Consider the following 14,107-nt stretch of genomic DNA (forward strand, 5'->3'; position numbering starts at 1 on the left):
GAATTTGAGTGAGAGGGACACTACAGACTTTATCATCAGTTTAAATAAATAAATATTGAATATATAAATATTAATAACCTTCAGCTCCATTAGAAATAATAGATAATAATGGATAATAATTATAATAATTACTGACATCTGAATCTGATCACAATTATTAAGTTATAAGCTGTGACTCTATAATATCATTGATCAATTAATGTCTTATACATAGTTTTTTTTACCTGTTCACCCATTAATTACACTAAAATACCTTCAAAATGGAGTCTACATCACTGTTTTCCTCAGAGTTGATTCAATAAAAGTTCATGTTGATGATTCTCTAACTTTTAATAAACACCCAGTACTTTGGTCTATGACTAAATACTGAGTAACATCAACCACACCGCTTTTTGTGTAAAGCTGGTAGATGGGAGCATTTGTACATGTGTTCATGTTTGCTGTAGGCTCTTGTTGAATTTTCTTCTGAATTCTTTGGGTCAAATCCATCAGGTTTATGGTAGCATGAGCTGTGTCCCAATTCATGGGCTGCATCCTTCGGTCTACAAAGGTGTGGTCCTCCATCGTCGTATAGACCGCAAAGGTTGAACCAAAATGAAACAGTCTGGTCTATGGAGGATTACCGTTACCTTACCGTTGCGTCACAAAGCTCAGCTCCTGTCGCCTGGCAACCTTGACAACACGTAACTTTTTTTTCGAAAAAACTTGATGTTTTAAGGCCCTTGATTTTAACAGTTGTACCGTTAATTGTTTTGTCTTTCAAATGCCAAAGAATTTGGCCGCAAAGATGGATTTGATATGTTTCTCTAATTTTCCTTCTGAGATAACTATCGCTATTAATCTATTGTATTGACAAGTGTTCATTGTAACTGTGTGAAATACACATTACTTTTACTTTTACGTTTACATTTAATCATTTGTTAGATGTGTTTATCCAAAGAGACTTACCGGTGAGGGACACCAGTAAAGCTTCAGAGCAGTAGGAGACCTTGGTATAAGGACTAAGTTCAGTACTACATCTATTTAATAAGTGAAGCAGATCAGGCAAAGCAGTGCAGTGAAAGTTCACAGTGCGGCCAAACAAAAGCAGGACAGACATGAGGTAAAGTTAGAGGAAAGAGACTAACAATAAAATAGACTTCAATAGAAATAAAAACAACTGAGGAAAGTAGAACCAGTAAAAAACAATAAAAGGATGACAAAAAGATGACATCATACAAGCAAAACTGGGTTTTAAGAAGTGATTTAAAACAAGTCACTGATTCTGCTTTATTTCTTCCTGATTGCAAGAGTCAGTCACCTTTAGATTCAAGCCTCAACTTTGGAACTTTGGAGGTTGAATGATGGATCTAGGTGGGCAGGGCTTTGGGCGTGGCTGAGGGCGGTGACTGCTTTGTTGTGACATCACAAAGTTCCAGAAGTCCTGACGGCTGGTTTTAAGGCTCAGTTTGTGAATACAGGCCGTGTGCATTTCTCTGTGGACTGAGGCTTTGATACTTTCACAGTATTAATATAGAACCCAGACCTGCTGTATAATCAAAGAACATATGGACAGAGACCTTTAGACTATATGGAGCTTTAACATTTCTGTTACGTAGCTCTGGGCCAGGCCAAGCTTTAAAAGTGATCAGTAAAATCTTAAAATCAATGTAAACGGACAGGGAGCCAATGAGGAGAAGCCAGTACTGGGGAAATGGGATGTCTTTTGAAACCAGTAAGAAGCCGAGCTGCTGTGCTGGGAACTAGTTGGGCTGTTGTATTACATCAGTCCCTCCAGTGCTTTCAGCTAGTGTCTCTGAAAGTGTCAGTTTTCTAATAACTCTTCTCTAACGTGGTGTGAGGCCGTTTAAATGATCAACTCAATAGACATCCACATTCTATAAGAATATTTGTTAAACTCAGTGTGAATCTTTGTCTCCATAGTAAACTGAATAATTTCACATACAGTCAATCACATGTTAAAGGCTGGCACCCCAAATATAATGCGTCGGAGTGTTTCATATTCTTGAGGTATTTACAGGAGGCCCCAGTTGTTGTCTGACTCTGACCCGCAACTGGCCCTCACATGATTCACTAAATATAGACATCCTGCAGCACCTGTTGCCCCCTGGTGTTTTATGGAGGACAAGATCGTTTGTTTTTCGAGATGAAGGGGGTGTTATTACTTTTACTTCAGTACAATTTTTTGGTGTTTCTATTGGGTGTTTCCATTTATGCTACTTTATATTTTAACCACATTTCAGAGGGAAATATTATTGTATTCTTACACAGTTGTATTGATTGATCTTAGTTCCTGCACCTGTTGCCAGTCTGCATGTTGATGGATGGGATAAGCTGGGAGAATGGGATCTTATTCCCATGAATAAAAGTAAAAATACAGCTTTATGTGGAATCTGCTGTATTCATAATAAATGGTTTTATTCTAGCTGTATATGTATTCAGCTTCACTTCAATTTAGTATTGACAAATAAGTCAGTGTTTTCATAAAGCCTTCAAACTGATCACATCAGTGTTGGTCTGATGCTGGTAAATGTTTGTGGAGGCTGTCAGAGCCTCTGTCAGGCTTCCCCAGGACCTCAAGTAGTCAGAGGGGGAGTGATAGACTGTAGAGTCAATAAAGGATGTCCCCGGAGGCCTCAGCCCAGTTTCTGTAATGCGTGCATAGACTGTGTATGTGGTGTGGTCCTGCCTCAGCTGCCTCCGCACTCATTGCGCACACTGAGCTGACGGACACACATCCGCTCTCTACACACACTGTTGGAGCTGCAGTGGAACAAGTGGACGCGGGAGAAGAAGAAGTATTAGAAGAAGAAGAAGAAGAAAAAGGAGAAGAAGATGTCACTGGCAGTGAAGAAAGGAATAAGCGCCAAAGCCGAGTCCAGAAAATGCGCTGCGCGTCTCTGGAGGCTCTTCCCGCACCTTCTGCTGTGTCTGTCTCTGGTCGCTTACGCTGCGCTGGGCGCGCTCATGTTCCAGTACGTGGAAGGAAGCAGCAATTCCACCACCCAGACGGAGTACCATGAGTTCCTGGGTCAGATCGTTCGCACCGTCCAGAACCTCTCCGGTAAATGGCCACAGATATTAAAGTAAAACTTTAATAGTTCATTTATGTCGACATGTGTGGACTTTTCTTTTGAGCTAACACTGAAGATGAGTTTGGACTAAGGCATCCTTCCTTCCTTACCACAAACAACAAGCCCATATATAAATATTAATAACGGCTCAGTACTCCCTAATGCATGTGCCATGCATCAGTGTTTCCTCTGTATTTCCAGATAACGCCTCCCTCACGCATCAGCACATACTGCAGGAGGTGGAGAAAAAGATGAGTGCCAGCTTCAAGTCGATCTGGCTCCAGAGGCCTGACAGGTGGAATTTCTTTGGCTCCATGTTCTTCTGCTGCACTGTGTTCACAACAATTGGTAAGTCAGAGGGATGATCATTCATTCAGTGGGCTCCACCTTCCCATACAAGTCATTATTTATTTGCCATTCTTCTCTCAGAGGGTTTTTATATTGCTCTGTTGTGGTCTGTGACTTGTGGTTTGGTGCACTTTAGTGCTAATGACTATGAGCTCGGCTCCATGTATTGAGTAAAAATGCTTGCCTTGTATTACTGAGGCCTAGTCGGTGCGTACAAAGCAGTCGGCAGTGTGTATACATGAGAGGAGATCTGGTGTTTCTCATTGTAATACTGTACTTTATACAACAACCACTGGAACCTGTGTTTACTTTGCTAGTAAACGTCCAGTTGCCCCAGTTGCGGGGCAGCACAGCCTGAACTATACTACTGAACTATTGTTATATTTGTGGATCAGATGACTGTGTGTATAATGTAACAATGTAATAATGTAACATGTCCTTTCAGCTCATTGGAGACTCTAACCTAACTTTGGTTCTCTGGTACTTTAAAGGTCCCATATCGTGAAAATTACTTTTGGGATTTTTATTTACTCAGTTGTGTAAAATAAAAGCTGTGAAAATATGAAGTTGCAAGATTGCTTTACAAGCCAGTAAGAATTGGATCCGGTTTCTATGTCACTAAAACCAGAAGCAGCGGCTGGAAGCTGAGTTGTGTGTGTTAGGGTGAGATGGTATAAACAAAGTTGTCATAAGTTCAGGACAGATCATTTTTCTGTGGGCTTGACAGTTTTAGGTACCACTAGTGTTTTAACCATAGACTGTAAATAAAGATGGACACAGCCTTTGTGATGTCACCCATAGGTTTCTGAAGAGCGGTTTTGAAGCTCAGCGTGAGCCATTCCATCGTCACCATCTTGCCAGTTCCTGACTCCGCCCTCAATTATGCAGAACTTTAAGCCCAAGGCTCAGAATATCTGCCATTGTCGTTATTTGGTGTGAAATGCTCCAAGTCCAAACAAGTCATGTACCAATGCATCCTGGATAAAACGGGCGGAGCGAGGACATGTCCTGATATTTGATCTATACATGAGTAGATGCAGACTTTGAACTGGAACAGTACTCTGGCTGAGACTGATGACTTTTCACAAGTCCACAAGAACATAAGCAGAGAGAAGAATGCAGAGTGAGAAAGGGCTTCAGTGTTGTATCAATATTTATCAAGGTGACTTAGAAAAGAAGATGGTTGTCAGAATGATGTACTTCTCTAGCCTCTTTTAGTTATCATGTCTACTCAGGAGATGTAGCGTGAGCAGCACATTAGCTTCAGTCCTCCCTCTGTGTATACAAGGATGTGTTCAGGCACAGTACAGAACGTAGGTCAGCTGTGTACAAAACAAAAGGAAAAGTGTAAAAATATGCTTCGTTCATGCTGTTTACATGCATATAGCATGAACAAAACACAAGCCGTCACACAGCCTGTGAAGAGGGCTGAATGACTGAACCAGTCTGAACCCATTCAGAGTTTGCAGCAGCGGAAAAATAAACTTCTATTCAAACCTTTTGTGATAAATTTAGTGTGGAATGATGCTAAATGTGGGCGGTGCAGCAAATTGAAAACAAGGAATTACAGCCATAATAGCAATGATGTTTAGATGATGTGATATGTTTGAATCTCAGCAGTAAAATTAAACTTTACTGAATTGAAGTGTTTGGCTAACTCGTTAGGAAATATATGGACATTTGTCTGATACGTTATGAATTATTGATGAATATTGACAGAATATTTTGTGGAAACATGATCTTTGGACCTCCTTCACATCTCTAAGAATCCATACAGTTTCATGACAGTCTGCTCAGTAATTGTTGAGATGCTTTTCTCCGGAAATGGAGCATATTTCCACTGCACACAGTACAGACACATCATTATCGCATTACTTACTGACTAACGAGCTGAGATCCTAAAAAAAGTTGACGCTGCCTTCGTTCCTGGTCTGTCTGTGTCTCATGATCAGATGGCAGCTGCTGTTTGTGGATAGCTGGAATAACTGAGGATCAACAGGCCTCTGGCCACTGCCTGTCAGTCCCTGTGGGGCCAATGCCCCATTCACAGTTTATTAGAAGACACATCTTGTTGGCATTGTCTGGAAGTGCTCAGGTATTTAACTCATTGGAACAATCTAAAAATAATGAGTTCCCACAGCCATTCAGCTGCAACTGGCCGTTCATCAGGTATCTAACACCCTGTTTACACCTGGTGTTAAAATGGGATCTGTATCCAGATTATAAATGATCTGATCTCACCTTTGAGTTTACACCTGGTGTTTTTAATGAGGTTTCATTGTCCTCACTGACGTCAGATCTTTGTCCTCCAGAGCAAAAACTGTACCTGAGTCATTTCAGGTGGTGGCAAATCAGCTGTAGGTGTCAAAGATTGCATTAACACCTTGTTAAGATCCAAACACAATGCAAGCCGCTAGTGTTCAGGCAGATCCAATAACATTTTGATCACAGTGTCTTTACACCTGACTGCATTTTAATACTAGGTGTGAACAGGATCTAAGGATCTGTAGTAATGTGCTTGTGTAGACAGACTTCAGAATGTATTTACCTCCACATCTGGGATTCAGATGAACCAGGGTCTGTGCTCTGCTGTCAGCTGACCATTGACCAGTAGTAATCAGCAGGGAGCTTCAACACATGGTTGTGGATTTTACCAGTGGAAGGAACTGATTCTGCTGCAGACCTGCGGACAAACATGATTTGTCATTGTAGTAATTTTGAAACTATATTGTCTTTGTGCATTTTTTAAAGATTTTTTGTGACTGCAAAAGGCTAAAATGATATAAATCTATTTCAGGATCCTTCATAATGCGTAAAAGCCTTATGACAAATAAAACAAAACAAACTAATTTCCTCTAAAACCCAGTCTTTGGTGAATTTGCAGTTCAGACATGTTTCACTGCAGGATGATGACCCATTGGTTGATTGACATTCCTGAAATAAAATCATTGCCTCACCTTCTTCATATGAGCAGGTGACAGCATTAACACCTTTGTGTTAAACACTTTGTTCCAGAGCAAGAGATCTCAACAAAGTACAGGCACTTCCATAGTTCCATAGTTCAGCATTGTGGGCCTCTAGGGGCCCTAAGCAGAGACCTAGAGGCACTAGTTAAAAACATAGATAAGAACAAGTATAGACCAGAGATGAGGACTGGAGTTTGGGACTTAGACTCCACACATTCGCAGTGAAGTTGCACATAGTGAGACTCGATGGCAACTCCAGATCTGGGAATAATCTTTATTTTATTACTACCATGGAGGTTATGTGTTCACCCATGTGTCTTTATTTGTCAGCAAGATTACACAATAATTACTGAACCGAATGCACTGAACTTGGTGGAGGGATGGGACATGGGCCAGGGAAGAACCCAGTCAATTCTGGGGAAGATGAAGTTCATTTACTATGACTTTGAGTTTTTTTCTATTAAGCTTGGTGTATGTCGGACACTGAGTTGGTAATCTAGAAGATTCCTGGTGGGCCGCGCTGGAGCAAGAGAGAGAGAGAAGGAGAGAGATGGATAGCGCTGTGTCGTGGTGATTCAGTTCAGTCCCACACAGGAACAGACGGGCAGAGCAGCAGAGTTTCATAGAGTAAGCGTTAAGCAGAAGACAACAGGAATCTATTCTTAGTTTATTTAGCAGGATAATGTTGTACAGCTTTGTTTTCTGCTCTGGTTTCATCAGTTATTCTAATACTTTAATTAAAGTCCTCAGTGTACAGTCTCAGATCTACAGAACTTAAAGAAGGAGAACAACTACTAAAATTCAATATGTCTGATGTTGTATTTACTATTGTACTGTTCAGTCTGAACTCTGACCTCACACTCTCTATAGCTGCAAACTTATTCACAGTAAAGTGAAAAAAGAACTAGTTTAATGTGCCGTTGTTCTATTTTCTTTGTTGTTTATCCTCTGTTTACTACATGATTCTTATAAAGTGTGACACTGGCCGTATGTGATGGTGTCTCCAGACGACTTTTGGTGGGTCAGTCCAAGTCCAAAGTCCCGGGCTGGTTGTTACTTCTGCTCCTTCCCTGGTGTCTGTTGTTCTCTGCTCTGCACTCTACTGAACACATCTTCTAGTTTTTTTTTGGTTTTTTTTTTACATATGTGGCGCATTTATATTAAGCAAATATCTGAAGAGCTGAATGTCATTCCCTCCCTGATTTTCTTGCATAACATTAAAAAATAAAGCAGCAATGATGATGCAGTGTGTCTAAGCAGACAGTTAGCAGCAGATGATAGTACACCTATTATAACCATAAGAGACTTAACTTGGACTTGGACTTGCAAAAAATGACTTATATATAATACAGTATTTTCAGTTGTTCCATCACTTTGGTTTAGACTGAAATTTCTTCTGTAAAGAATTCTTCTCTATGTTTTAAATACTTTGTTAATTTATCTATTTACGTCTACTATCTGGAGTTGATTTTTCCGAAATGATTTAATGTGGAGAAGCCTTGTGAAGATACATTAGTCAGTCTGCTACCTACATACTACATATACATGGTTAGTGGTTAAGGGAAGCCAGCTAATGGCTAATGGCTTAGCAGCAACAGGAGGCGTTGTCCTCTCTCAGAGGAGAATAATGTTTACATCACCACAAAAAGCTCATTAGAAGTTGTTAGAGGTTAGAGCCACTCTCCTCTGTGTTGTCTTGTTAGTTACTTTTGAAAAATGAAATTGATCATTTAAGTTCCAATGGGAAACAATTCGTCGTTTAAAAAAATCCAGCATTTCTTAATTCATTACCATGCATGTACATTGGAACCTTGAATACATTGGATGCCTCAAATTCTTTACTATCTATCTGTATTTTTATTTATTGGAAGATTAGTTGACAATAATTTTGTGAACATTTTAGTCTAGTTTTAAAATCTGCAAACAGCCATCAAACAAGACGTCAGTATGTATTGCAGAGAGGGTTTCTGCGATTAATTCAAGCAATTACATACATGAAAGAGGTTTAAACAATTAAGTCTGTAAAAGATGCAACAACATTAGCAAATCCAATGCAATCCCTGTACAACAGCGCTGCAATAAGTTCTACTCTGATAACTTTCTGATTTGTTTGACTGTGATTTTATTCTGTAATGTTGTAGGCCTTAGTGCTAGTGTTGCACTGGACTGCGTTATTCTCATACAGTTAGTGTTTATTATAGGTTGTACAACACAAACTTCATATAATATGCTCTTCATTTCAGCACGATAGCATGTTTAACACTGCAAAATAAACAAACTTATCTAGGTAAAGGTTAGCCAACTTAGCTGGGTAGGCTATTAACTTTTCAATTAAGTTAATTCTCCATGTGCAGGCAATGTAGCAATGCCCCATTGTTGTGAGATGCTAATACATAACATTACCATCCTTAGTATTTGGCTTAATTCAGCTTTAAAATGAATGTACCATTTAAAGTCTTCACATTACCTCAATATCTGTGTGGTGCACCATAAAGTGATCGTTCAGGTTATATGACGTGGTGTTGTGTGAGGTACCGATCTACAGTCAGTGTATTACCTGCAGTAGATTCAGTTTAGAGAAGCAGCAGCAGCAGTACAGAAGCTGAGTGATGAGCTGCTGTGGACAGGTTCAGCAGAAAATCTTATCTTAGCCACTTAAAAAATACCCACAGAAAAAAAACTGTTGAAATCAACTGATAGTGGTGAAAATATTCAAAATACATTGAACAGTTAAACTGATATTAGTCTTTTTCTGTGGGTATTTTTTAAGTGGCTACAATACGTTTTTCTGCTGACCCTGTCCACAGCAGCTCATCACTTAGCTTCTGTATCAGTGCTCCTGCTGCTTCTCTGAACTGAATATACTGCAGGTAATACACTGACTGTACGTAAGTACCTCACACAACCCCACGCCAGATAACCTGAACTTTAAGGTGTCAAGTTTGTGATATTCTTCCCAGAGACTTTGTAGCTTTTCAACAATATTGTTCAGGGATTTAAACACAGACATCAGTTTCGTCTTGGTTGTTGACGAATATGTCTTGTTAGAATTTTGGTTCATGAAATTAAAAGTAAAATTCATATTTGCAGATCTGTTCAATAGTCTTTGATGTGATTGCTGAGGTTAGATTAACATGGCTTTGTCTTTAAATCCTACATTTACTAAAGTGTCCATTTTCTCTAATATTGTTGCAGGGTATGGGGAGATTTATCCGGTTACCCTGCCTGGTAAGGTGGTGTGTGTCTTCTATGCCATGGTGGGCATCCCCCTCATGCTTCTGGTCATCCTCGATGTAGGAGACTTCCTTGCTCGGCTTATGTCCAGAGCCTACGTCCACATTCACACCCTCTGCAAAATCCTCCTCTCCCGCACCCGTTCACCGTGGAAGGCTCATAAGAGGACGGTGGAGTCGAGCCACTGGGCCCTAAACGATGGTACCTTTGTTTTCAGTCATGATGTTGTGATCCGTGAACCGCTCGACATCCGGCAGGTGATGCACAGCCAGGCAGACGTACGGCACAAGTCCATCCAGCTCCAGGACAACAAGGAGATCTTTGAGAAGATTCTGGCCAGGGAGAATTTACTCAGAAAGGGCCCACTGCTCAGGACCCTCTCCTGCCCAGAGCTTGACCGGCTGCCACCACCACCCAAAGGATACACCATATGGGACTTCACAGGGTTAGGGGATGGAATGGAAATGTTGGATGTCCCTTTTGTGCTGATCCTTTTCATTGTGTTTGCCTACATTTTCTTTTTCGGTTTGATTCTGCCGTTGTGGGAAACAGAATTCAAGGGATTTGACCCCTACTACTTCTGCTTCATCACGCTCACTACCATAGGTTTTGGTGACATTGTGCCAAATCACCCCAAGTACTTCATGCTTACTTCACTCTTCATCATTGTTGGCATGGCCATCATGTCCATGGCTTTTAAGCTGAGCCAAACACGAATTGTTAGCTGCTACCGCCAGTGCATCAAGTTCATCAGCAGGGGAAACGTGGAAACTTTCAAAAATGAAGAGAATGACTAAATGACCAGAGAATCTCTGCCTCATGTCCAAGAGTTGTGCAAGCTCACAGTCCTGGCTTTGAAACAGGCCCAGACCGGAGTCTGAAGGAACTTGTCCAGTGCACTCTTTGTGCTGGTTGTTCGGTTACAAGCATGAGCAAAATAAAAAATGTGCATGTGCCAAACGCTTTTGCCCAGTACAGTGCAATATTCAAAATGATTCCTGTCAAAAGGAACTTCAAATTCTGCATATCTAGGTACAGTATCTTGCCAAGGAATGACTATTAGTTGTGCTGCAGCAATTGTACTGCTTTAAAGTACTACAGTGGACGGACACAGTAGTTTAGTGTTTACTCTGGATTTCTTACCACCTGCTAGAAAAATTCAATAAAATGCCTTTTAAGTTCAGCTTTGTTGGTTTTTTTAAATTCACATTATAACATAGTGTCAAACTAACATCATTACATTTTCTAGACTGTAATATTAACCCTCAAGTTATGGTGAGGGTTAGGCATTCAGTTCAGATGGTTATGGTTAGAGAAAGGGGCTCAGGGCTGCATTATCTCAATGGCAAGTCCCTCCATGGTATGTAGGTGCAACGGTGCTTATTAATTGAAGGTGCTGGAATGCCATTCCCTTTAACACCCACTGATATGCCTAACCTTTGGGACCTGCCACCATGAATTCCTGTATGCTGTCACCCCCCAACTCATCCATCAGTTCCCACAAGTATATTTCCCAATTTGAGTCAAGACCCCCATCTGTGGTGACATCGACCAGGCTGAATAGAAAAGTGTTCCAAATAACTGTATGCCTGTAGACTCTGTAGCTGCTATGAAGACGACATCCACCTCGTTTGCAATACATTGATTGCTGTAACTCCACTTCAAAACTTCCAAAGTTTCTAGTTTGGTTTGGGTCTGATACTTCTCTGCACAAACTTACCCGAAAAGCTGTGGAGACACAATCTAGACATTTTATCTGGGTTTTGATGGCGTCCAAGCAAATTCTCCTTTTAGTATGATACTGATTTACTTCTCCCTGCTTTTTTGATCCTTTTACTCAGATGGGGCCCCCCTTGTGTGCATGTAGTTGAATATTGAATTGCTTTTTCTATCAAAGTGCCACACACACGCATGACATGATCTTTGTTACCCAATAACCCATCTCCAAGATCTTGTTCAATTCAGTAGTGACCAAAACCTCCGTCAATGCTCTGACCCCATCACTGTGCCCAGATGTGACCCTCTTGAAAATTTAGTTTGGCGTTCAGACAACAGAGGGTGGGAGCTTACCTGCAGATGCTCCGTAAGGTCAAACAGGAAAATATAGCTCAACCTCACGGTGCACATCCTACCACCTAACAAATCATTGCAGGGTGACAGAGCCTGGGGAATGTGATTCAACCCCTGATGGGATTTTTTCATCTCCACCCACGTATGACGATCGATTTGACCCCCTGATCAGACTGTAACATCTGTCATTTATCCTTACAGGTCACTTTCAACTCCTTAAAGGTGGTACCAGTCAGAGGAAAGGTGTCATGAGGTTGAGAACAAGATGGACAACCTAGAAAGTGCCACACATATTTCAAACCTTTAATCTTGGCAAAACCATCTACAAAAGACCGCACCAACTGTTTCATTTAAAGCGTGTTGAATGAAGATGTCTTTGAATTTGTTCTGAAATGATGCCTGTAATCGAAAGTATTACTAGCCTTTCAGAAAGTAGACACTGGTGGTGCAGCTGAAAGGGTCCACGCTTGTCTCTTCAATATACCCTTTCCTGAACAGTGTACAAATGCACCCCTACACACTGTCTAGTACCAACCCTCTTTTCCACTGTAGTGATGCAGTTGATGGCGTAAACATTAAGCAACGGGTAGAGCCCCTTGTACTTCAAATGGGCTTTGGAGCTGAAACCGTCCCTTTGTTTAATCAACAAAGCCTGTCAGCATGGAGGTAAAGCACATGGAAAGTGTTGTTGAAATCTTAATAAAGATATAAACTCAGGGCTGTCTTTGTGGTTTTTATTCAACATAGCATTTGCAAATGGACTGAAGCATACAGAGATCACAGGTCTCCACAGCAATAGCAAAGTTACAAGTCTCAAAAAACGACCACTGGACACTGCGCTCATGGGTTAAGACAGACTGTGTGGCAGCAGAAAAGATTAAAAGGGTTTTTATATGTATTCTCAATTGTGACCACTAGGTGGAGCCAGAGACCACATAATAGGCACACATGAGGCTCTGTATCAGATCCTATACTGAAAATGTCATGATATGTCAATGATATGACTGTCACATTACAGTTATGTCCTATTTTCAGCAGGTGGTTCTGTTACTATAGTGTAATATTAGTATGTAGATGTCTTCAGTGCGAGACTGTCATCAAACGTGAAATTTGGGGAAGATTGGACAAAGTATCATAGAGTTATAACCACTTCCTATATTTCCATTAGGTGGCGCTATGAGTATTACTAAATATGAGCATGCAGGTGTATTCACGGCGGGAGTCTCATCAAACCCTTAAAATTTCTGCCTGTTTCAGCCTGCATGCTGGAGTTATAGCAACTTCCTGTTTCATGGCGAAAGATTGAAATTCTCCACGCCGCCACGGGCAGGTCATTTGACGAAAACTCAAAAGCTCTGCAATGTACAATTGCATTGTTGGAGAATGAACCAACAATGATCTTGGAATTGCACAATATGTCACAGACATAAAGCCACTTCCTGTTTCGTATTTAACTCGCCGCTAGAGCCACGCCCTTCAGTGAAAATTTAAAATTGACATCCATGAAGTATCAGCATCTGCAACAAATTTTTTTCTGATCCTTTTTTTTTGGGCCAGGTCAACTCTCTAGGAATAATAAATGAACAAGAAATCAATATCACATGTTGAAATGAGGTGGTGCTATGAATTACTAAATATGGACATATAGGTCTGTTTAGGGCAGGACTCTTATCAAATGCTGGAGTTATAGCGATTTGAATTTTCATGGCGAAGGATCAAAATTCACCGTACCGCCACAGGCAGGCTGTTCCAAGAAAAGTCACTGTTTGACCACAGTGCATAATCAAGTTGTTAAGCATTTCCTGACCATGGTTGGGTCAAGATATGTTCAACCTGCTGAGAGCACTATATCAAAGTGTGAAACATGGCACTTCCTGTTTCCAAAAGGGGGCGCTATGAGTATCACTGAATATGAGCATACGAGTGTGTTCAGGGTGGGACTTTTATCAAACACAGAAAGTTTGAGGCAGTTCGGACAATTTGTGTTGGAATGAGAGCGAGTTGATTTTTCATGACGAGGGATCGAAATTCGCCACGTCATCAGGGGGTTCTACAGCTAAAATTCAAAGCTTCGCAATTACCTTCACAAAGGTCTTAAGATGACACTCAGCAACCATCATGTCGATCTGATGAATTCACTAGGAGGAGTTTGTTACAGTATGTGACGCCCTCAATTATGCAGAACTTTAAGCTTTAATAAAACAGGTGAGTTATATAAAGTAAATTAAAGTTGGGCATTTTAACATGGGAGTCTATGGGGATTGACTCACTGTTGGAGCCAGACTCTAGTGGTCATTAGAGGAACTGCAGGTTTTGGTTCTTCTGTGTTGGCTTCATGCTTCAGCTTGGAGATTGATGCTCGAAGCAAATTGATGGTGAAACGTTTTTTTTCTTTGTTCACCATTTTTTCACAGT

General features: G+C 40.8%; 1 protein-coding gene across 1 annotated transcript; it reads left to right on the forward strand.

Moving 5' to 3' along the window:
- Positions 1-2,647: 2,647 nt before the first annotated feature.
- On the forward strand, positions 2,648-12,408 carry kcnk18 (potassium channel, subfamily K, member 18). The gene is made up of 3 exons (XM_023430546.2): positions 2,648-3,064; positions 3,276-3,422; positions 9,584-12,408. Exons 1-3 carry the CDS (start codon positions 2,836-2,838, stop codon positions 10,417-10,419), a joined length of 1,212 nt encoding a protein of 403 aa, XP_023286314.1. The 5' UTR covers positions 2,648-2,835; the 3' UTR covers positions 10,420-12,408.
- The last annotated feature ends 1,699 nt before the right edge of the window (positions 12,409-14,107 follow it).

Source organism: Seriola lalandi, unplaced genomic scaffold (assembly GCF_002814215.2).
Source record: "Seriola lalandi dorsalis isolate HSWRI2012SDOR001 ecotype SW California unplaced genomic scaffold, Sedor1 jcf7180002054907, whole genome shotgun sequence".
NCBI classification, from domain to species: domain Eukaryota; kingdom Metazoa; phylum Chordata; class Actinopteri; order Carangiformes; family Carangidae; genus Seriola; species Seriola lalandi.